Below are 25394 nucleotides of genomic sequence, written 5' to 3'. Positions count from 1 at the left end.
CAACTTCAATCCACTAAGGCGTGAACACACAGTGAAGCCAGCCTAAACCAGGGATGAGATGCGTAGGTAAAACTAAACATCTTATACCCTGATTGCTGGCTTCAGTAATGCTGCCTTCCATGTCATGCTTAAAGGCACCAGCCAGGTTTCTCCACCTTGGTTCTGGCACCACAAATGATGGCAGAGGCCATTTCAGTGGGTCGCCATCTGCATCTCTCTCAGCCTCCCCTCCTTGAGTCACCTACCTTTGCTCTCCACAGGACTGGAAGGAAGAAGATGGGGCTCCTCTCCTGTTTCAGCTTGGCTTTCCTTGGCTTCCTGATCGTCTGTCCATCCCCAAGAGGTGAGTTTCTGCAGAGGACCGACTTAACTTACTCTCTGAACCTTTCTGCACACAAAGCTTTGTGCCGATTCCCAGAGATGTGAAAATATGTCTACTGCAGAATCCTTCCTTCCTTTTCAGGAACTGTCCCTTAAGCAGGTTTCTGTCATCTCTCCCTCGCAGGAAGGTTCCAGAAAACCCATTAGATATAGGGTCCCTTCCCCATGGGCGCAGGCATTTGAAGATGGACCGCCTCCAATGGAACCTCTAGACAAGGGGATAATAATCTTTTTGAATTCTGACCAAGTGTGGTGGGATAAGCCACAAAATGGCTACCACAGGAGGTGGGGTCAAACCTGTAAAAAAAGCTCAAGTGCAGGTAGAAGAGGGGAAGTTTGAAAAATACAAGAAAAAGGAGGGAGAGAGAATAAAACTAATACTGTAGAGGCTGTGACCACTGAACAAACATTATTTTAATCTGCAGAGCCAGTTGGCCAATCAGAAAAGGAAAGGGGAAAGGTCCTCTGTGCAAGCACCAGTCGTTTCCAACTCTGGGGTGACGCTGCTTTCACAACGTTTTCACAGCAGACCTTTTTGCAGGGTGGTTTGCCATTGCCTTCCCCAGTCATCTACGTTTTCCCCCCAGAAAGCTGGGGACTCATTTGACCGACCTCGGAAGGATGGAAAGCTGAGTCAACCTTGAGCCGGCTACCTGAATCCAGCTTCCACTGGGATCGAACTCAGGTTGTGAGCAGGGAGCTCAGACTGCAGTGCTGCAGCTTTACCGCCAATCAAAACCCACCTTCTAAAAACACTGGGTGGGATTCAAGAAAAGTGTCAGTGGGTGCAAAAGGGAGTCCTGCTCTAGACGCAAACACTGAAATGATTCTCTGGTTCTGGAAGAGAAACGTCTAACCACTCTGAAAAGAAGAGGTTCTTTGACAAATCCCCAGCACCAGAGGTCCCATCTCCTCCTGTTTCTCCTCACATCCAGTCCCTTCCTCCAGACTCACAGTCATTTAACACCTTGACCCTCCTTCTTCTCCATCCCCATCCTCCCATCTTTTCCCCTGAGCAGGTGTGGGGGCCATATCGTGTCCTTCAGGATGGCTGTTTTACCAAGGCAACTGCTATGGATTGTTCCAAGATAAATTGACCTGGGCTGAGGCAGAGGTAAGGGCTTCTTCTGGGCCACTCTCTCCAGATCCCGCTGAGGAAGGGAAGTCAGCATCCTGCCACCCAGGGGCCTCGGGGGGGGGGGGGTCATGAACAGGCCATGGAGGCTCTGTTGGCTACCCTGCCTGACAACTGGCATTCGGAGGAGTGGCAACACAGGAGGGGTTTTGAGGCAAGACACGTTCAGAGATGATTTGCCATTGCCTGTCTCTGCCTAATAAATGTAGCAAAACTATAGGATCTTAGCGTACAGCTGCGTAAATAAAAGAACCGCTAAGAGACACCATAAATTTTAAACAACCAGACAGTGTAATGCAGAGGTCAGTGGTGTTCTGACCAAACTTGCACATAGAACTTCAAATAAACAAGAGCATGTAGCAAAAAGATATTCCCAGAAGTCAGCTCAAAAACAGTCTTTCCAATCACAAAAGAGTAATGATATCCCAGTATTTGGTTCATTGAGCGAAAGGAAGCCCTTCCAAAGACGTCTGTTCTAGATATCCGCCTTTCTTCCGTCTGGAGGCTTATTTATCACTGGAACCCAATCTTTACAACACATTCACAGGAGACCAGCAAAGTTCAGAACATGTCTGGGAATCTAACAGACATGTTTGAACCTTGTTGATATCTTGGTATCTAGAACAGACGTCTTTGGAAGGCCTTCCTTTCGTTCTATGAACTAAATACTGGAATATCGTTACACCTTTGTAGTTGGAAAGACTGCTTTTGAACTGTCTTCTGCGAATATCGTTTTGCGACATGCTCTTGTTTATTTGAAGTTCTATGTGCAAGTTTGGTCAGAACACCACTGACCTCTACAACAGGGGTCCTAAAATCCCGGTCCGTGACCTGTTAGCAACCGGGCCGTGAGTTGTATAATTATTTCTTTATATATTACAATGTTGTAATAAAAAGAAGACGACAACATTGGAATTAATATCCTGCCCTCCACTCCGAATCTCAGAGTGGCTCACAATCTCCTTTCCCTTCCTCCCCCACAACAGAACACCCTGTGAGGTGGGTGGGGCTGAGAGAGCTCTCACAGAAGTTGCCCTTTCAAGGAGAGAGTCTCAGAGTGGCCTACAATCTCCTTTCCCTTCCTCCCCCACAACAAACACCCTGTGAGGTAGGTGGGCTGAGAGAGCTCTCACAGAAGCTGCCCTTTCAAGGACGGACTCTCAGAGCAGCCTACAATCTCCTTTCCCTTCCTCCTCCACAACAGACACCCTGTGAGGTGGGTGGGGCTGGAGAGGGCTCTCACAGCAGCTGCCCTTTCAAGGACAGACTCTCAGAGCAGCCTACAATCTCCTTTCCCTTCCTCCCCCACAACAGGACACCCTGTGAGGTGGGTGGGGCTGAGAGAGCTCTCACAGAAGCTGTCCTTTCAAGGACAACCTCTGCCACAGCTATGGCGGACCCAAGGCTATTCCAGCAGCTGTAAGTGGAGGAGTGGGGAATCAAACCCAGTTCTCCCAGATAAGAGTCCGCACACCTAACCACCACACCAAAATAAAGTGCAAAATTGTATCATCCTGAAACCATTGCCCTCGGGGCCCCCCTCCACTCCTGGTCCATGAAAAAATTGTCTTCCTACAAAACCGGTCCGTGGTGCCAAAAAGGTTGTCTCTTAGCGGTTCTGCCTAATAAATAGCAGAATAGGCATGTGCAGTTGAAACGGAAGTTGAGTTGCACCTTAAAGGCTTACAACATTTATTCCTTGAGTTAATCTTGACTAACGATGCCTTCTATTTAAATCAACAAAGCCAGAATATTACCTAGATTTATGGCACTTCGCACCTACAACAGCAGTCTGCTTTTTTATCACCCTCCAGTGTTTTATCACCCTCTAGTGGTTTTTCCTAACACTAACAAACACAGATCCCTATTTGTGATTCTTTTAATCTGTTAAAAACATTCTCATGATTCCCCGCTGCCCACTTATATTAAGCATTGCTGCTTCCATTCCCTTTTGTCTGATGAAGTCTGCTTAAGAGCATACGAAAGCTTGCATTCTGAATGAAACTTAGTTGGTCTTAAAGGTGCACTTATCTACGGCTTTGTTCTATGGCTTCAAACCAGCACGGCTGCCTGCTGGGATCTATCAACGTTTATTCCAGCACATTTTCATGAATCATCCCCTCCTATGATAACCCCTCTCACCTTCTTGTCATAGAATCGTAGAATAAGATAGGATGCTAGATTATTATCAATATTCTCCCTCATCTGCCAGCCCCAACAAAGGGAAACTGCGTTGCCTGAGGCCGAAACAAACAACATTATTTCATTTGGGGGAGATTTTTAAGCCCCGTAGTTGGTTTGCTTTTGTTTGTTTTTTAAGTGGGAATGAGAGGTAGTGTTTAGTTTGTAGATCAACTGAAATTTAGCACCTTCACATTGTATAGAATTGTAGGATTATGGAATCATAGAGTTGGAAGGGACCTCCAGGGCTATCTAGTTCAACCCCCTGCACAATGCAGGAAACTCACAAGTACCTCCCCCTAAATTCACAGGACCCTCATTGCTGTCAGGTGGCCATCCAGTTTCTGTTGAAAAACCTCCAAGGAAGGAGAGCCCACCACCTCCCCAGGAGGAAGCCTCTTCCACTGAGGAAGTGCTCTAAACTCACAAACCCCTCCCCCTAAATTCACAGGATCTTCATTGCTGTCAGATGGCCACCTAGCCTCTGTTTAAAAACCTCCAAGGAAGGAGAGCCCACCACCTCCCAAAGAGGAAGCCTGTTCCTCTGAGGAACCCCTCTAAACTCAAAACCCCCTCCCCCTAAATTCACAGGATCCTCATTGCTGTCAGATGGCCATCCAGCCTCTGTTGAAAAACCCTCCAAGGAAGGAGAGCCTACCACCTCCCCAGGAGGAAGCCTATTCCTCTGAGGAACCACTCTAAACTCACAAATCCCTCCCCTTAAATTCACAGGATCCTCATTGCTGTCAGATGGCCATCCAGCCGTTTAAAAACCTCCAAGGAAGGAGAGCCCACCACTTCCCGAGGAGGAAGCTCATTCCACTGAGGAACTGTTCTCACTGTCAGGAAGTTCTTAGAATCCTAGAATCACAGAGTTGGAAGGGACCTCCAGGGTCATCTAGTCCAACCCCCTGCACAATGCAGGAAACTCACAAGTACCTCCCCCTAAATTCACAGGACCCGCATTGTTGTCAGATGCCCATCTAGCCTCTGCTTAAGAACCTCCAAGGAAGGAGAGCCCATCACCTCCCGAGGGGGTGGACTAGATGACCCCAGAGGTACCTTCCAACTCTATGATTCCATCTGCAATAGCAGGCCAGCAAGGCTGAACATGTTCTTTGTCTGGTTTTTGAATGTTGCAATTTCGTTAATCAGATTTCTGCCCTTCTTTTAGATAACAATACTAGTACTATGGGCACTGCAGCCCCTGAGCCCCCCCCCCCCCGTCCCCTTCCTGCCCCCAGGGGTAAAAAAGGCCTCTTCTGTTGCCTTCCCACAGATCGACTGCCAGAGCCAAAGCCACAACGGCCACCTCGCTTCAATCGCCAGCCAAGCAGAGGGAGCCGTGTTGGCCAAACACATCAAGGCCTCTCAGCAAGACTGCGTCACTGTCTGGATTGGACTCCACGACCCCCAGAAGGTGAGTGTCTCGCAGTGCTCACTACATTTCAGCAATCTTTTTCCTGCAACAGGATCGAAAACGACGTTCCTCACAAAAGGCTCTGGATGCAAGAGAGATTAATCCATCGATCCAGTGAATTCAATGGTGTCGAACGGACATCAGCTGAAAATGTCAAGACAATGTGCGATTGCAATAAAAAAAAAAGGCCAACGCCATGCTGGGAATTATTAGGAAGGGAATTGAAAACAAATCAGCCAGTATCATCATGCCCCTGTATAAATCGATGGTGCGGTCTCATTTGGGTTAAAACAATTTTATTTGGTAACATATGATAACAAATTATATTTCTTGCATCATTAATAACTTTTTTTATCTATCCCATATATTACTTTCTACCCACCCCTCCCCCCGTTACTTGACCCCCGCCGGTGTTATTTACTTAAAGTACTAATGTTTAAAGGTATCCTTAACTAATAAAAACAAAAATTAATATTCTTCTTTTTTCTAAGACTGAATCATTATCAAAAATTGTCCAATGTCCTTTTATTTTCCACTCTTTTTCTACGTATCTTCTGACCTTTTTCCACTCCATCTTAAAAACTTCAGAGCCAGAAGGTGTTGTGGTGGAGCCAGGAGACGTTGGGGGCAGAGCCGGGAGCAGGGCTCTGACAAGCACAATTGAACTCCAAAGGGAGTTCCGGCCATCACATTTAAAGGGACCCTGCTCCTTTTAAATGCCTTCCCTCCATTGGAAATAATGAAGGATAGGGGCACCTTCTTTTGGAGTTCACAGAATTGGACCCCCTGCTCCAATCCTTTTGAAACTTGGCAGGTATTTTGGGGAGAGGTACCAGATGCTATGCTACAAATTTGGTGCCTCTACCTCAAAAAACAGCCCCCCAGATCCCCAGGTACCCATGGATCAATTTTCCATTATACGCTATGGGAAGACCAGTAGTCATTCCCACCCCCCGCTTTCTAATGACCCTGAAGCAGGGAGAGAACCTCCAAAGTGGGGGATCCCCTGCCCCCACCTGGGGATTGAGTTGTGGAGAAAACCATGTAATAAACAATTATGCAAGACAACACTTATGCACAATGACTTTCTATTCTAATATGTGCTTCATCTATTCTAACACCAAAGACTCTTAAGCATTTGAACAAGGAACAATCTTATCTGTAGTTACAAAATAACGACGCAAAGAGCCCAATTTAAAGGCACAAGCCTTATTTTCATGCTGAGTCCTCCGAGAAGGTGCTGCAAAGTCTCTTACACACCAATCCAACTAAGATTGCGATGCTGTGAACATAAGAACATAAGAGAAGCCATGTTAGATCAGGCCAATGGCCCATTCAGTCTAACATTCTGTGTCACACAGCAGCTAAATACACACACACACACACACACACACTGTGGCTAATAGCCACCGATGGACCTCTGCTTCATATTTTTATCTAAACCCCTCTTGAAGGTGGCTATGCTTGTGGCCGCCACCACCTCCTATGGCAGTGAATTCCACATGTTAATCATCCTTTGGGTGAAGAAGGACTTCCTTTTATCCATTTTAACCTGTCTGCTCAGAAATTTCATCGAATGCCCACGAGTTCTTGTATCATGAGAAAGGGAGAAAAGGACTTCTTTCTCTACTTTCTCCATCCCATGCATTATCTTGTAAACCTCTATCATGTCACCCCGCAGTCGACGTTTCTCCAAGCTAAAGAGTCCCAAGCGTTTCAACCTTTCTTCATAAGGAAAGTGTTCCAGCCCTTTAATCATTCTAGTTGCCCTTTTCTGAACTTTCTCCAATGCTATAATATCCTTTATGAGGTGCGGCGACCAGAACTGCACACAGTACTCCAAATGAGACCGCACCATCGATTTATACAGGGGCATTATGATACTGGCTGATTTGTTTTCAATTCCCTTCCTAATAATTCCCAGCATGGCGTTGGCCTTTTTTATTGCAAACGCACACTGCCTTGACATTTTCAGTGAATTATCTACCGCGACCCCAAGATCTCTCTCATGGTCAGTCTGCCAGTTCACACCCCATCAACTTGTATTTGTAGCTGGGATTCTTGGCCCCAATGTACATTACTTTGCACTTGGCCACATTGAACCGCATCTGCCACGTTGACGCCCACTCACCCAGCCTCAACAGATCCCTTTGGAGTTCCTCACAATCCTCTCTGGTTCTCACCACCCTGAACAATTTAGTGTCATCCACAAATTTGGCCACTTCACTGCTCACTCCCAACTCTAAATCATTTATGAACAAGTTAAAAGCATGGGACCCAGTACTGAGCCCTGCGGCACCCCACTGCTTACCGTCCTCCACTGCGAGTATTCCTTCAGCAATAAAGGCGTGTTCCAAAACGATACTGAATTTTAGGTTATTATATCTTCGGCAGCAAGTGCTCTGTTTTACCATAGGATGCAGTGCGGACATGCTTCCAGTTATACACGTGTTTCGATAGCCTTTGTCAAACACACTTTCTCCAATATTCTGGGGGGAAAAAAAGGAAAGGTCCCCTGTGCAAGCATCAGTCGTTTCTGACTCGGGTGACGTTGCTTTCACAATGTTTTCACGGCAGACTTTTTACAGGGTGGTTTGCCATTGCCTTCCCCAGTTACCTACACTTCCCCCCCCCCCCCCCGCAGCAAACTGGGGACTCCTTTGACCGACCTCGGAAGGATGGAAGGCTGAATCAACCTCCAGCCGGCTACCTGAAAACCCAGCTTCCACCAGGGATCGAACTCAGGTCGTGAGCAGAGCTCAGGACTGCAGTACTGCAGCTTTAACACTCTGCACCACGGGTCTCCAATATTCTGGAACCAATGCTCTAAAGAATTGTAATGCGTTAGTCTGGTCAATTTCACAGGTGGCATTGGGCTCCTCCCTTCCCCAATACCCATGACACTAGTTTGCTGCCTCTCCCCCCCCCCCACTAACCTTTCCCTTGTGCTCCACCCGCTCTGCCCGCCTGCCCCCACCCTTGCGATCAGAGGAGAGCACCGAGTTTGGGCCCTACCAGCTTCGATGCAGCCAACATATGATCTTTCTTTGAAGAGCGCACTGGAGAAAGCTTCGCTCCCCCTAACTTCTAGTTCCGGAAAGGCGGGGGGAGAAGCCTCTTCCTTCCAGCGCGCTCTTCAAAGAAGGATCAGATGCTGGCCGCATCAAAGCTGGTAGGGCCCAGCCCGGTGCGGCGTGCTCTGATGGGGGGGAGTGTCAATGGAGCACAGTGCTGTGTTGCAGCGCTGTGGAGAGAGGGAGGGCGATGGCAACAGAGTGTGGCGGGCAGGGAGCCTGTCTGGGGCACCACACACCCTGGAGCCGGCGCTGGGTTTAGGTAGCCTTCTCAAGGTTGACTCAGCCTTCCCTCCTTCCGAGGTCGGTCAAATGAGTACTCAGCTTCCTGGGGGTAAAGTCTAGATGACTGGGGAAGGCGATGGCAAACCACCTCCTAAAAAGTCTGCCGTGAAAACGTCGTGATGGGACGTCACCCCAGAGTCGGAAATGACCGGTGCTTGCATGCGGGATGACCTGTACCTTTTTTATATTTCCTAAACAAATGTACCCTTTATTGCCTTAATCCTCCCCCCTCCCCAACCAAAACATCTTTTTTTGTCCACACAGAATGGCCGCTGGAGGTGGTCCGATAGATCTCTGGTCAGCTACAAGCCTTGGCTGACTGGGCAGCCAGACAATTATAAGCAACAGGAATACTGCACAGAGCTTCGATGTGATGAAGGTGAGCCTTCTTATCAGAATGTGAAATATGTTGGGTTACCCAAGAGATGGTGATACGCTCCCAGAATGAGAGACAGGACAGAATGGCATCATGCGCTGTATTGCTTTGGGAGGGGGCTGTGGCTCAGTGGAAAATCCTCTGCTTGGCATGCAGAAGGTCCCAGGTTCAATCCCCAGTATCTCCAGTTAAAAGGACCAGGCAGGAGGGGATGGGAAAGACCTCAGCCTGAGATTCTGGAGAGCCATGAAGTGGGGCTATGGCTTAGTGGCAAAGTCTCTGCTTGATAAGCAGAAGGTCCCAGGTTCAATCCCTGGCATTTCCAGTTGAAAGGACCAGGCAGTGGGTGATGGGAAAGACCTCTGCCTGAGATTCTGGAGAGCCATGAAGTGGGGCTGTGGCTCAGTGGAAAATCCTCTGCTTGGCATGCAGAAGGTCCCAGGTTCAATCCCCAGCATCTCCAGTTAAAAGGACCAGGCAGGAGGGGATGGGCAAAACCTCCGCCTGAGACCCTTGAGAGCCATGAAGTGGGGCTGTGGCTCAGTGGCAGAGCCTCTGCTTTGTAAGCAGAAGGTCCCAGGTTCAATCCCCAGCATCTCCAGTTAAAAGGACCAGGTAGGAGGGGATGGGAAAGACCTCTGCCTGAGACCCTGGAGAGCCATGAAGTGGGGCTGTGGCTCAGTGGCAGAGCCTCTGCTTGGCATGCAGAAGGTCCCAGGTTCAATCCCCGGCAACATCTCCAGTGAAAAGGAACAGAAAGAAGGTGATGTGAATTTGGATGAGCTAATTTTAAAAATATCTCCTCTTGAGATCCTAGAGAGCAGCTGTCAGTCTGAGTAGACCCCCCTCTTTCTTTTTAATTTGAAGTATTTGAATCCTGCCTCCATTTAACTCAAACAATACATAGCATATATAACATATATCAATACATCAAATGCTTCTCCCCCCCCCCTTTTCCTTTTCATTCCCCCCCTCAAAACGACCAGTAATAATACCTTATTTCATATTTGTAGCCATGAGCACACCTTTTGGAGTTTAACCAATATATCATTGTTGGCCCCTCCTATTTTTACCCATCTTGCATACTCTGACCACCTCTTCTTAACTTCCACAATCTTATCCCCACCTAGTTTTTCCTTGTTTTAATATCGATATGTCCGATTGGATCCATTCATATAAGTATCCATTCCATCTGTCTATAGTCCATTTTGTAGCATCTTTCCAGCCAAATGCTGTAACTGCATGGACAGCTAAAATCATAGCTTTAAATAGATCCTGATAGGATTTACCTATTTTATAGTTCCCCAAAATTCCCATAAATAATAACACTTTCCCCGATAGCTCCACTTTAAATCTACCTACTTCCTCTACCTTTTGTAAGATCTTTTGCCAGAATTCAGTCACCTTTGAACACTCCCACCAAAGATGTACATAATATCCCTTTCCCTTTTTACAATGCCAGCAATCAGAAGACATACCCTTGACCATATAAAATAGTTGAGCAGGCCTTCTATACCATTTCAATATTAATTTCATCTCCGTTTCTCTAAATTTCTCCATTTTTATATCCCTAATACCGAGGGTTTGATTCAGTATAAGGTGAATCCATGTGCATGCGTGCTGTGATGGTAGGGGTAAATTAAGACACAAAGCAGGTGATTAAACATCCATTTCCAGACCTATCAACCCTTCTGAGATATCATGAAGACACTCCCATGGCTGGACACACCACTTGTCTTTGTTTATGACTTAGAAAATTTGAATCCCCATATCCAGACCTGGCTTCGGTGGAGCCCAACTCCAAGGCACAAAGCAAACCCAGTAAAAATAATAATACAATTCAGTAAAACATATCACAGAGAATGAGCCAGAGCGCTGTAGCGGTCAGTGTCGAGTTCGGATCTGGAAGGCCCGGGGTCAAAGACACTCATTTTTACACCGTAACTTCAGGATTCATTGTCCTCTGATGCTGGCAATTGCCCACCCTGGAGCACACAAAGAAGCATTCCACAGCCTGTTTCTCTTTTCTGTTCTAGAATATCTTAGTTGGAATGACGTGATCTGCAAAACGGAGCTCCCGTACCTCTGCAAGTTTGAACTTTAGTGTCGGCAGTAGCTCTTCTTACATTCCAGAAATCTCTATGATGAGCCCAGAGAATCTTCAACAGAATGAGTCCTTCCTTCCTTCCTTCCTTCCTTCCTTCCTTCCTTCCTTCCTTCCTTCCTTCCTTCCTTCCTTCCTTCCTTCCTTCCTTCCTTCCTTCCTTCCTTCCTCCCTTCCTAGAACCCAGATCTTCCTCCCTACATTATAAAATTTCTTCCCTGTCGATTGCCTGGAATGGATTGGAATGACGTGATCTGCAAAACGGAGCTCCCATACCTCTGCAAGTTTGAACTTTAGTGTCGGCAGTAGCTCTTCTTACATTCCAGAAATCTCTATGATGAGCCCAGAGAATCTTCAACAGAATGAGTCCAGTCCGTCCGTCCTTCCTTCCTTCCTTCCTTCCTTCCTTCCTTCCTTCCTTCCTTCCTTCCTTCCTTCCTTCCTTCCTTCCTTCCTTCCTTCCTTCCTCCCTCCCTCCCTCTCTCCCTCCCTTCCTAGAACCCAGATCTTCCTCCCTACATTATAAAATTTCTTCCCTGTCGATTGCCTGTGTGCTAACTTGATTATGAATCTTGGATGCAGAACTGAATAAAAACAGTAAACTCAATCTGTGGCTGTTTGCATACTAAATAAGAATTATTCTCCAATAGTATAGCCCAGATGAACATCAAACGTCTGACTTGTTCTAGAGCAGGGCTCCCAAAGACGGTGCCTGTCGACACATCCCCTAGTGCCCACCAAGTATCAGAGAGTCAAATTAACCTTGGTAGGTAATAGTGCTAACTGATAGTTCCTCTCACAGTTATTCACCCCCAGCTGTTGTGCAGCTATTAGCGCCTTGTCTCTGGCAGCCATGTCCTCTGGCAGAAGAGGGGATTGCTGTTTAAGCACCTTGGTCTCTCCGTTCTTAAGAACTTCAGGCTTCCAATCAGAGATATTTGTTAGGATGCTACTCATAGAGTCCATTTTATAGTGCAGCAGACGGATCATTTTACAAAGGTGGGCAATAGTTCTAGCAGTCAGTTGTACAATTTCAGAAAGCCCAGCTCCAGCACCCATGTTCTCGGTACCTTTAAGATGGTCTGGCTGCTTCTCACCCAGAGCAAAGCTCCCAGCTTCAGCTTCCAACTCAGGAGGGATTCATTTAAATCAGCAGCAATTTCTGTTGGTTAAGCTAAATTTTCCAGCACCGCAAACCAGTTGCAGGTAGGAATCTGACATGGGTTGAAATCCAACAAAGCAGGAATCAAGTGTCGCCTTTAAGACCAACCAATTTTTATTTAGAGCGTAAGCTTTCGTGTGCTCTTAAGCCCACTTCATCAGACGAGGAATCCGGCACAGTGAGCAAAACCAGACATAGCTGAGCAGAGCCATACAGAGCTGGCATGTATACAGAGCCTCTGCCTACCAGCTCTGTATGGCTTTGCTCACTGTGCCGGATTCCTCGTCTGATGAAGGGTGCTGAAGAGCACACAAAAGCTGACGTTCTAAATCGGTTGGTCTCAAAGGAGCCACTTGACTCCCTCTTTGTTCAACTGCTTCAGACCAACACGGCTGCCCGCTTGGATCTATCTACGTGGGTAGAAATCGTTAATCTTCGGTTGTTTGGAAGAGGGTGTGGCACAGTCCTTTTCCTCTCTCCCACCTTTAGGAGAGCCAGTTTGGTGTAGTGGTTAAGTGCGCGGACTCTTATCTGGGAGAACCGGGTTTGATTCCCCACTCCTCCACTTGCAGCTGCTGGAATGGCCTTGGGTCAGCCGTAGCTCTGGCAGAGGTTAATCCTTGAAAGGGCAGCTGCTGGGATAGCCCTGTCCAGCCCCACCCACCTCACAGGGTGTCTGTTGTGGGGGAGGGAGGGAAAGGAGATTGTGAGCCACTCTGAGACTCTTTGGAGTGGAGGGCGGGATATAAATCCAATATCTTCATCTACCTCACAGGGTGTCTGTTGTGGGGGAGGAAGGGAAAGGAGATTGTGAGCCGCTCTGAGGCTCTTTGGAGTGGAGGGCGGGATATAAATCCAATATCTTCATCTACCTCACAGCATGTCTGTTGTGGGGGAGGAAGGGAAAGGAGATTGTGAGCCACTCTGAGACTCTTCGGAGTGGAGGGCGGGATAGAAATCCAATATCTTCATCTACCTTACAGGGTGCCTGTTGTGGGGGAGGAAGGGAAAGGAGATTGTGAGCCGCTCTGAGACTCTTCGGAGTGGAGAGCGGGATATAAATCAATATCTTCATCTACCTCAATGGGTGTCTGTTGTGGGGGTGGGAAGGTAAAGGAGATTGTGAGCCACTCTGAGACTCTTCAGAGTGGAGGGCGGGATATAAATCCAATATCTTCATCTACCTCACAGGGTGTCTGTTGTGGGGGAGGAAGGGAAAGGAGATTGTGAGCCGCTCTGAGACTCTTCGGAGTGGAGGATGGGATATAAATCAAATATCTTCATCTACCTCACAGGGTGTCTGTTGTGAGGGAGGAAGGTAAATGAGATTGTGAGCCGCTCTGAGACTCTTTGGAGTGGAGAGCAGGTAGGGTTGCCAAGTCCAATTCAAGAAATATCTGGAGATTTTGGTGGTGGAGCCAGGAGACTTTGGGGGTGGAGCCAGGAGACATTAGGGGTGGAGCCAAGATCAAGGCTGTGACAAGCATAATTGAACTCCAAAGGGAGTTCTGGCCATCACATTTAAAGGGATGGTACACCTTTTCAATTCCTTCCTTCCATAGGAAATCATGAAGGATAGGGGCACCTTCTTTTGGGGCTCATACAATTGGACCCCCTGGTCCAATCTTTTTTAGACTTGGGGGGTATTTTGGGGAGGGGCACTAGATGCTATACTGACAATTTGGTGCCTCTACCCCAAAAAATAGCCCCCCCAGAGCCCCAGATATCCGTGCACCAATTCTCTATTATTTTCTATGGGAATAAATCTCCCTAGGGAATAATAGAGTTCCCAGCAGACATTTCCCTCCCTTCCCCCCCCGCTTTCTGATGACCTTGAAGCGGGGGGAGGGCCTCCAAACCGGGGGATCCCCTGCCCCACCTGGGGATTGGCAACCCTAAGAGCGGGATATAAATCCAATATCATCTTCTTTAAATGTTTTCATGGTTAAGGTTAATATGCCCCAAAACCTTAGGAAGCTGGAAGACCTGCTACAAAATGTGTCCAGCAGTGAGAGACTTTTTTTCCTCCAAAAAAAGAGAGAGTAAGGTCAGCAATCAAACACTTCACTGTAACAGCAGTGGGTTTCTGTGCATTAGCAGAGCTGGCGTGGGGGGGAACCTTGTCTTCTCTTTGAGTTGTAGGTTGTAAAAGTTCAGTTTCCAGCTTCACTCTACTCAGCCAGAGCCCCTACGTAGCTAATCTTTAAATAATAAATAAGCTTCAGAAAAGAATTTAAAATCAATAAACAGCTGGCGAGCGGAGAAGAGACTGAGCCACCAAGTAGCTTAGGAATGGCAAGCTATAGGGTTGCCAAGTCCATCTGGGGACTTTGGGGTTGAAGTCAGGAGACTTTGGGGGTGGAGCCAGGAGACATTAGGGGTGGAGCCAAGATCAAGGCTGTGACAAGCATCATTGAACTCCAAGGGAGTTCTGGCCATCACATTTAAAGGGACGGCACACCTTTTCAATGCCTTCCTTCCATAAGAAATAATGGACAGGGGCACCTTCTTTTGGGGCTCATAGAATTGGACCCCCTGGTGCAATCGTTTTGAAACTTGGTCCATTTTTAAAATGTGTGCCTTTAAAGCTGAGCAGGAAGCAGGAAACAGGAAGCGCTTCATGGGGAAGGGTCAGTAACAGTTTCATCATAAAACAGCCTCTCCCTTTGTTTTGCTTTCGTTTTCAGAGCAAGTAAAGTTCTGCAGGATCAAGACCCACTAAGTGTTTGTGTGTGTGAGAGAGGGAGGGGGCAGGGGATTCCCTAGTTTGGAGGCCCTCCTCCCCCTTTAGAAAGCGGGGGGGGGGGGAGGGTAATGTCTACTGGGCACTCTATTATTCCCTATGGAGAACGATTCCCATAGGGAATAATGGGGAATCAATCTGCAGATATTACGGCTGTTTTTTGAGGTAGGGGCACCGGATTTTCAGTATAGCGTCAAGTGCCTCTCCCCCAAATCCCCCCAGGTTTCAAAACGATTGGACCAGGGGGTCCAATTTTATAAGCCCCAAAAGAAGGTGCCCCTATCCTTCATTATTTCCTATGGAAGGAAGGCATTTAAAAAGGTGTGCTGTCCCTTTAAATGTGATGGCCAGAACTCCCTTGGAGTTCATTTATGCTTGTCACACTCTTGTCCCTGGCTCCACCCCCAATGTCTCCTGGCTCCACCCCCAAAGTCCCACCCCCAGATATTTCTTGAATTGAACTTGGGAGCCCTAGTTTAACTGGATCTGATTAGGGTTCCCAGCTCTGGATCAGGCGGTACCTGGGAATTTGAGGAGGTGGTGCCTGAGGATGGTGTTGCTTGGGAGGAGAGAAACTTCAATGGGGTATAATGCGGTAGACTCAACTTTGCAAGGCAGTCATTTTCTCCAGAGGATCTGATCCTGGGTGCTGCCATTCTTACACCATAAAAATTAGGTTGCAAAAAATCCAGTTGAAACGTGCATTATTTAGAGTGTGCGAATGCACCCTTTGCCACCTGGAGACTAGTTTCAATACTGGGAGATTTCCAGGTCCCTCCTGGAGGCTGGCAACCCTGACTGGATTCTGGTCACAGCAATTCAAGAAGGCCTTTGTGAAAGGCATGAATCGCGCGGAGATTTCCGAGGGCCAGGTGTGGCAACAATAATTGGGACTCTGCAGATGACACTAAATTGTTCAGGGTGGTGAGAACTAGAGAGGATTGTGAGGAACTCCAAAAGGATCTGTTGAGGCTGGGTGAGCGGCGTCAACATGGCAGATGAGGTTCAATGTGGCCAAGTGCAAAGTAATACACATTGGGGCCAAGAATCCCAGCTACAAATACAAGTTGATGGGGTGTGAACTGGCAGAGACTGACCAAGAGAGAGATCTTGGGGTCGTGGTAGATAATTCACTGAAAATGTCAAGACAGTGTGCATTTGCAATAAAAAAGGCCAATGCCATGCTGGGAATTATTAGGAAGGGAATTGAAAACAAATCAGCCAGTATCATAATGCCCCTGTATAAATCGATGGTGCGGTCTCATTTGGAGTACTGTGTGCAGTTCTGGTCGCTGCACCTCAAAAAGGATATTATAGCATTGGAAATAGTCCATAAAAGGGCAACTGGAATTATTAAAGGGCTGGAACACTTTCCCTATGAAGAAAGGTTAAAACGCTTGGGGCTCTTTAGCTTGGAGAAATGTCGACTGCGGGGTGGGTGACATGAAAGAGGTTTACAAGATGATGCATGGGACAGAGAAGGTAGAGAAGAAGTACTTTTCTCTCTTTCTCACAATACAAGAACTCGTGGGCATTCCATGAAATTGTTGGGCAGTCGGGTTAGAACGGATAAAAGGAAATACTTCTTCACCGAAAGGGTGATTCACATGTAGAATTCACTGCCACAGGAGGTGGTGGTGGCTACAAGCATAACCAGCTTCAAGAGGGGATTGGATAAAAATATGGAGCAGAGGTCCATCAGTGGCTATTAGCCACAGCATTTTATTGGAACTGTCTGGGGCAGTGATGCACTGTATTCTTGGTGCTTGTGAAGGGGGGGGGGCACAGTAGAAAGGCTTCTAGCCTCACTTGTGAACCTTCTGATGGCACTTGGTTTTGTTTTGTTTTTTGGCCACTGTGTGACACAGAGTGTTGGACTGAATGGGCCATTGGCCTGATCCAACATGGTTTCTCTTATGTTCTTATGTGACACAGAGTGTTGGACTGGATGGGCCATTGGCCTGACCCAACATACCTTCTCTTATGTTCTTATGTGACACAGAGTGTTGGACAGGAGGGGCCATTGGCCTGACCCAACATGGCTTCTTTTATGTTCTTATGTGACACAAAGTGTTGGACTGGATAGGCCATTGGCCTGATCCAACATGGCTTCTCTTATGTGACACAGAGTGTTGGACTGGATGGGCCATTGGCCTGACCCAACATGGCTTCTCTTATGCTCTTATGTGACATAGAGTGTTGGACTGGATGGGCCATTGGCCTGATCCAACATGGCTTCTCTTCTGTTCTTATGTGACACAGAGTGTTGGACTGGAGGGGCCATTGGCCTGATCCAACATGGCTTCTCTTCTGTTCTTCTGTGACACAGAGTGTTGGACTGGATGGGCCATTGGCCTGATCCAACATGGCTTCTCTTCTGTTCTTATGTGACACAGAGTGTTGGACTGGAGGGGCCATTGGCCTGATCCAACATGGCTTCTCTTCTGTTCTTCTGTGACACAGAGTGTTGGACTGGATGGGCCATTGGCCTGATCCAACATGGCTGCTCTTATGTTCTTATGTGACACAGGATGTTGGACTGGATGGGCCATTGGCCTGATCCAACATGGCTGCTCTTATGTTCTTATGTGACACAGAATGTTGGACTGGAGGGGCCATTGGCCTGATCCAACATGGCTGCTCTTATGTTCTTATGTGACACAGGATGTTGGACTGGATGGGCCATTGGCCTCATCCAACATGGTTTCTCTTATTTTCTTAAGTTCTAAGGGAGTCAGAGCGTCTGAAAATATCACCCTGGGCCTCTGCGCCTTGACTCGTATTGAACGAGGCTGCCAGCTTCCAGGGGATGCAATCCAAAAAGCAGGAGAGATTTCCGCAGGAGAATGCAACACTACTAGGAATGTAATTCTATGTAACAAAGTACACTGTACCCAGGGTTTTTCCTGGAGAAAAAGCTCAGCAGGAAATCATTTGCATATTAGGCCACACCTTCTGACATCAGCATTGTTTCACGCAGGGGTTTTTTGTGGGAAAAGCCCGGCAGGAACCTATTTGCATATTAGGTCACACCCCCTGATACCAAGCCACCAGAACTGCGTTCCTGCTCAAAAAAAGTCCTGACTATACCAATATCAGTTATGAATTATAGATAATTTCATTAAGTATAATAAGGGCTTTTTTTTGTAGCAGCAACTCCTTTGCATATTAGGCCACACTTCCCTGATGTAGCTAATCCTCCTGGAGCTTAGAGGGCTCTTAGTGCAGGGCGTATTCTAAGCTCCAGTAGGATTGGCTACATCAGGAGGGTGTGGCCTAGGGTTGCCGATCCCCAGGTGGTGGCAGGGGATCTCCCAGTTTGGAGGCCCTCCCCCCGTTTCAGGGTCGTCTGAAAGCGGGGGAGGGGAGGGAAATGTCTGCTGGGAACTCTATTATTCCCTATAGAGATTTATTCCCTTAGAAAATCATGGAGAATTGATCCGCGGGTATCTGGGGCTCTGGGTGGGGGTGCTGTTTTCTGCGATAGAGGCACCAAATTTTCAGTATAGCATCTAGTGCCTCTCCCCAAAATACCCCCCAAGTTTCAAAAAGATTGGACCAGGGGGTCCAATTCTATGAGCCCCAAAAGAAGGTGCCCCTGTCCTTCATTATCTCCTATGGAAGGAAGGAATTGAAAAGGTGTGCCTTCCATTGAAATGTGATGGCCAGAACTCCCTTTGGACTTCAGTTATGCTTGTCACAGCCTTGATCTTGGCTCCACCCCTAATGTCTCCTGGCTCCACCCACAAAGTCCCCAGATATTTCTTGAATTGGATTTGGCAACCCTAGTGTGGCCTAATATGCCAAGGAGTTCCCGCTACAAGAAAAGCCCTTATTATTATAATCGTATCAATCCAATATATATCAATAAAGTTCCAAGCAAAACAAGGAAGGAGTAGAAATACAAACAAGTTCATTTCGTTCAAACCAGATGGCCAGTGAGGAAAAATCATCTTCTAGTGCTGAGATTATTGCTGGGAAAGTCTTTCAATTGCGCTGTTCCTTATCAGATTAGTCCTTAAGCTCATGCAAATTTAGTGTCCTGTATGGAGAGACTTGTCTAACAAGCTGACGATGCCTTCCTTGTTTTGCTTGGAACTTTATGGCCCATAATGAATGAATGCCATCTGTCCTGAATGAATTTTTGAGAAATATCGCTGTATGAATAGATTGTTCCTTGTTAGCTCCCAACTTTGATAAAGTTCCAAGCGAAACAAGCAAGCGGGGGGGGGGGGGGGGGGGGTTGAGCAGGAATATACAGGGACACAATGCCGGTTGGCTTAGTGTCAGGGCGACAAAGACAATGAGGGGTCTGGAGACCAAGTCCTCTGAGGAAAGGTTGAAGGAGCTGGGCATGTTTAGCCTGCAGAGGAGGCACCTGAGAGGTGATAGGATCACCATTTTCAAGTCCTTGAAGGGCTGTCCTATAGAGGATGGGGTGGAATTGTTTTCTGTGGCCCCGGAAAGTAGGATCAGAACCAATGAGTTGAAATTACATCAAAAGAGTTTCCAGCTCAACATTAGGAAGAACTTCCTGACCGTTAGAGATGGCTAGATGGCCATCTGACAACAATGAGGATCCTGTGAATTTAAGGGGAGGGGTTTGTGAGTTTAGAGCGGTTCCTCAGTGGAACAGGCTTCCTCCTTGGGAGGTGATGGGCTCACCTTCCTTGGAGGTTTTTAAACAGAGGCTAGATGGCCATCTGACAGCAATGAAGATCATATGAATTTAGGGGGAGGTATCTGTGAGTTTCCTGCATTGTGCAGGGGGTTGGACTAGATGACCCTGGAGGTCCCTTCCAACTCTATGATTCTATGAGGAGGCTCGTTGCATAGTGATTAAAGCTCTTTTTAGTAGGGTTTGTAGAATCTTTCGGGCTCAAGTGCCGTGTTCTACTGGAGAAAGTTTTTCTTCCAGACGTTTCATTCTCAGCTGCGGAAAACATCCTCAGCGGCGTTGCAGCCGGAGCAGGCGTTCTGACCTTCTTGGCTGCTGTGCATTGAAGGTCACAGCGCCTGCTCCGGCTGCAATGCCACTGAGGATTTTCTCCGCAGCTGAGAATGAAACGTCTGGAAGAAAAACTTTCTCTAGTAGAACATGGCACTTGAGCCCGAAAGATTCTACAAACCCTAATGATGATGCCAGCCGTGAAAACCTGAAATCTTTGATAACTCTTTATTAGTGATTAAACATTTCTCCTAAGTGACTGCAAAACTACTCCTAAACACCAGAACTTGTGGCAATATATAGGCCGTTTTCCCACTTAGCGTTTGCTCCCCTTATTCCCCGGCGCAATTATCTCCGGATCATTTTTCTCGTTTTCCCACTAGTGACTCTTTGCGGAGTCGCCTTCCCTGAAGCCCCGGCTCAAATCGTTTTCCCACTGGCATCGGCTTGAGTTCGATGCCCTGTCAATCATTTTTTTTTTAAGCGCAAGTCTGGTTGCGTAATGACGTACTAACGTACTAACGTACTAATGTAACATCGAGCTGTTCCCTCCCCTTCATTTCGTGGACAAACTGCATCACGTGTGCTGCTGCTGCTCATGGATTGGCTGCAGCTGTAGAGTCCTCCACAGTCCTTTATGTATTAACAGAAGCATTCCTAGCACTATATTCCCCCCCCAAATTCTGAATTTGCGAAATATCGCAATAACGAAGAGAGAGAAATCGAGGGGTTTGTGTGTGTGTGTGTGTGGCAGCTTCTTCCCTTCGCTCCCTCCCGGGTGGCGAAGCTGGGATTTCCTCCGCTCTCTTTCCCCTCTCCGGCTGGCGCTTGCAACGGGGGACCTGACTGATTCCTGCTGCCAGAGCTCCCCCCCCCCGCCCCATTCTCTCCTTCCCCTTCTGTGGTGGGTGTGAAGAGCGAGCTCCGTCTATTTTCTAACCAAGCGGAATGTAGCCAGGGAGAAGAATGCAGGACTCCAACTTCCCATTTTATACATGGCGATTTTGTGCAGGTCCAGAAATCCTGGTGGCACAGTTGAGGGAGGCATTCCGTTTTTAACACACACACATGAACGCTTTGGCCCGCACCGGCACTAGATTCCCCCCCCCCAACAATGGAGAAGCGCCGCCGCCGCCAAATGTCTCTGGGCGGCTGGGCTCCCTTTGCCAAGGCGGCGGCGGCAGCGGGAAGCCGGCGGGGTCAAGCGGGGCGCAAATAGAAGTGAAGTGGGGGGGGGTTTGAGCTGGGGAGAGTCGAAGCTGCCGGGGCCCCTCCGCCGGCCCGCTGAAACCGCCTCCTTCCCGCTCGCCCTCCCCAAACTAGACCCGAAATGAACTGGCTGGAAAAGGCCTGCTGGGGGGGCTGCCGCGGTCCCCCCACCGGGGCCCCTAAAGGGAGAAGAGGCGGGGGATAACGCAACAGCGAAATAACGCAACTATTCCAGGAGGGGTTTTTTTTTTCCCTTTGTTAATTTCGAAATATCGCTATTACGCAAAACTGTGAAGTTTAAAAAAAAAAAATGGCCGCGCCGGCACTTCGGGGAAGCGCCGCGAAAGGCTGATGATTGGCCAAGGGGGTGGATGGGGTGGGAGGACGGAAAGGGAGAGGGTGCCGCCCACAAAGCAGTCGATCCGGCGTGGATGGATTTCCCACAGCAAACTCCGCTGAGTGGATCCGGAGTGGATCCGGAGGTTTTCGGAAACTCCGGCAACATGCTGAAAAACATACTCCGGCGTAAAATCCCTGTAGCGCCGGAGCAAACCGCAGCGCCGGAGCAAGATGTGTGAAATCCAAGAGAAGATCCGGAGGTAAATGGGGCGCTACGACGGAGCAAACGCTAGTGCGAAAACGGCCATACAGTTGGGGCAGGGGAAACACAGCCCACATGGAGCAGAAAACACCCGTTTTTTGATCCATTAGAACAGGGGCGGGGAACCTTTTTTCTGCCAAGGGCTATATGGATATTTATAGCATCATTCGCGGGCCATAAAAATTATCAGCTTAAAAAACAGTGCTCCGCCAAGGGAGAACGATTCAGGCCGGCAAAATGAATGCAAATTGTAAGGTACTGGGGTCGGCGCAGTAAGAGACCAGAGTCGGAGAGTGATTTCAGCAAGCTTTACTTCAGGAACACAGACCTGTTCAAACTGCCCGCTCCTTTATACAATTCTTGCCCCCTTCTGATTGGTCCTTAACTATCTACACGGATTGGCTATTTACAGGGGCCTAAGGGCCTATCAGGGTACAGTATGAGCCTGGATGTTGATTGGCTACTTATGTTTCACCTTCCCCTGATTGGGCACGCTTAGGACTTCTCTGGAACCCTGACGTGGAGTTCAAGCTCTGGCCTGTTTGGCTTCCCTCCAAAGTAACAGTTCTCCCATTTGAGCCTAGGACACAACACCCCTCCCCCCATTGTTCCAGCTATCCGGTGACATAGTCCTGGAGTTATGCCGGAGGACGGCGGTCTCGTGTTGAGCGTCGAAGCTCCGAGGGGACTGGGCGTTCTGACTCGGTTGGTGGTTCCGCTGCTGCAGAGCTGGAGACATCTGGGACGGCGGTCCCGGGAGACCTGGGTTCAGCTGCGCTGTCGGGGGTCTCCTCCTGCTGGGCCGAAGCGGACTGCATGGAACCCTGTTCTGTGTCAGGCTCTCGGGGACTTACGTTGTCCGGATCTGGAGCCTCTGACCTTGGCTCCCCGGCAGGCAGGCGACCCCGGAGTTGTTTGATGTGTCGCCTCAGGAGATGTCCACCCTCCAAGGTCACTTCATAGGAGACCGGTCCGGCGACGTGGTCCATCTTTCCAGGGAGCCAGGTGGGGCCAGTGGTGGCATAGTTCCGTGCCCACACTGTCTCACCTGGGTAGAACCCTCTGGGGGCTTTAAGGTGTTCCGGCACTGGTCGCCTGTCTGGGGCTCGGTCAGGGTGCAGCTTGTCCAGCAGGGTGCTGATGCGGCGGCCCATGAGGAGTTCTGCTGGACTGCGACCTGTGGAGGCGGTGGGTGTGGTCCGGTAGGCCATTAGGAAACACGCCATGTCTTTTGGCCAGTCTGAGGGGCCCAGACGGTTCAAGGCCTCCTTTGCCATGCGCACCATCCGCTCTGCCTGGCCGTTGGTGGCTGGATGAAACGGGGCAGAGTGAATGTGCCTGATGAGGTTCCTGGCCAAGAAGTCCTGTAACACTGCGGACGTGGATGCTGTGCCGTTGTCGGTGACCATGGCCTCTGGCAACCCGTGGGTTGCAAAGATGGTCCTCAGGGCCCTGATGGTCGCCTGCGACGATGGTGAGGGCACCTGGACCACCTCCAACCACTTGGAGTATGAATCCACTAGTATGAGTAGAGTCCGCCCATGGAAGGGGCCAGCAAAGTCCATATGCAGTCTTGACCAGGGGTTTTTGGTGGATTCCCATGATTGCACTGGGCCACGTGGGGGGTCAGCCCTTGACACCTGGCACGTCGGGCACCTTTTAACCCAAGCCTCAATTTCTGCATCGAGGCTGGGCCACCAGACATAGCTCCGTGTGAGAGCCTTCATGCGGACTATGCCCGGGTGTGCCTTGTGCAGGGTTCTCAGCACTTGGTCTTGCAAGGGTTTGGGGATGACGACTCTGTTGCCCCATAGTAGGCAGCCTTTGTGGGTGGATAGTTCGTCTTTCCTGGCTGCAAACGGAGTAAATTTTGGCCCAGTCGAGCCCTTGGGCCACCCCCTCCCCACCCAGTCCAAGACACGGGAGAGGACCGGATCACGAGCGGAGCGGGCAGCAATGTCGCGGGCGAGCAATGGCCTGTCCGGAAGCATGTCCATCAGTAGGATCTGATGAGCCGGGGCTGGATCGGGATCCACGTCAGGCAAGGGCAAGCGGCTCAGGGCGTCAGCATAGCCCATTGCCTTGCCCGGGCACTGCACTAGGGTGTAAGTGTAGCCGGCTAGAAAAATGGACCAACGGAGGACCTGTGGGGACAACACGTGAGGGGTCTGCCGGTCCGATGCAAAGAGGCCCAAGAGGGGTTTGTGGTCCGTATAGAGGGTAAAGGGCCGGCTGTAGATGTAATCATGAAATTTTTTGACGCTGGCTACGACTGCCAACCCTTCTTTGTCGATTTGGGCGTAGTTCCGCTCCGCCGACGAGAGGGTCTGTGAGTAGTATGCGATAGGGACTTCGGTCCCATCAGGGAGTCGGTGGCCCAGAACTGCCCCCACGCCATAAGGGGATGTGTCGCATGCAAGGACCAAGGGCAGGGTCTCGTTAAAATGGGCAAGGACGGAGTTGGACATCAGGAGGCCCTTGATATCCTGGAAGGCTTTAGCGTGCTGGCGGCCCCACGCCCAGGGTCAGTTCTTGTCTAGAAGCCGGTGCAGAGGTTCGGCCACTGCTGCCTTGTGGGGGAGAAAAGCATGATAAAAGTTTAGGAGGCCGAGGAAGGCCTGGAGTTCTTGCTTGTTGGTGGGCGCTGGAGCATCTCTGATGGCACGCAGCTTGGCATCGGAGGGGTGGACCCCCTGGGCATCGATGGAGAACCCCAGGAATTCCACCCAATCTATGCCCAGGAGGCACTTCTCCCGTTTGACCTTGAGGCCGGCTGTTTCAAAACGTTGTAGGACTCCTCTCAGACGGGCGGCGAATTCTTCAGGCGAGGCTGCCGCGATCAGCACATTATCGAAGAATGGAGTGACTCCAGGAAGTCCTTTTAAAAGCGAGTCCATTAGTTCCTGGAACAACCCCGGAGCCACACTCACGCCAAATTGCAACCCCTTTACTCTAAAGGCCCTCCAGTGGGTCACAATTGTTTGGGCGTTGGCTGTGGCCTCATCCACCGGCAGCTGTTGGTAAGCTTGGGCCAAGTCCAACTTGCCGAAAATTTTTGCGCCGCCTAGGGTGGCTAGAACGTGGCTGACAATGGGCACAGGGTATGCGTGGGCCTGAAGAGCCTTGTTGAGGGTGCACTTATAGTCTGCACAAATTCGCACCTCCCCACTGGGCTTGACTGGAGTCACGATGGGAGTTTCCCAGGTTGCATGGGTGACAGGCTCTAGTATTCCCTGTGCAATCAGTTTATCCAGTTCCTCCTCAATTTTAGGCTTGAGCGTGAATGGAACTCGCCGCGCTTTAAGCCTGATAGGCCGCACTGTGGGGTCGAGGTGTAGTGAAACCGGGGGACCCGTGTAGCAGCCCAAGGTGCCATCAAAAACGGCCGGGAATTCTTCGCAAACCTTGTTAAAGTCCACTCCGACAGTCTTATTGACCATCCCGATCTCTAGTCCCAGGGGCTTGAACCAGTCGAGACCCAAAAGGTTTGTAAGGTGGTTCTTGACTACTAGCACTTGTAGCTGGCCCTTGAACCCCTTGTATTGGACTGGGACCGGGCCCACTCCCAAGATAGGCACCTTGTTCTTCTGGAAGTCCACTAAGGTAAACCCCGGGTCCCTGAGACGAGGCCTCAGCCTGGTGGGAATTTTAAAAAATGTCTCTGCCGCTATAATAGATGATGCTGACCCAGAGTCCACCTCCATTTGGCAGGGTACCCCCCCCCCCCCGATCCCTACATTGACCCGGATTTTGGAGGGCCTGACTGGCGAGGCTA

At 49.2% G+C, this 25394-nt stretch overlaps 1 protein-coding gene across 1 annotated transcript; it reads left to right on the top strand.

Moving 5' to 3' along the window:
• The first annotated feature begins 276 nt into the window (after positions 1–276).
• Positions 277–10956, top strand: LOC132575952 (C-type lectin-like). Its single transcript, XM_060244640.1, has 5 exons — positions 277–328; positions 1398–1495; positions 4977–5117; positions 8741–8855; positions 10889–10956. Exons 1-5 carry the CDS (start codon positions 277–279, stop codon positions 10954–10956), a joined length of 474 nt encoding a protein of 157 aa, XP_060100623.1.
• Positions 10957–25394: the final 14438 nt, after the last annotated feature.

Source organism: Heteronotia binoei, chromosome 8, assembly GCF_032191835.1.
Source record: "Heteronotia binoei isolate CCM8104 ecotype False Entrance Well chromosome 8, APGP_CSIRO_Hbin_v1, whole genome shotgun sequence".
Lineage (NCBI taxonomy): Eukaryota > Metazoa > Chordata > Lepidosauria > Squamata > Gekkonidae > Heteronotia > Heteronotia binoei.
This window is presented reverse-complemented; position numbering and strand designations above follow the sequence as displayed.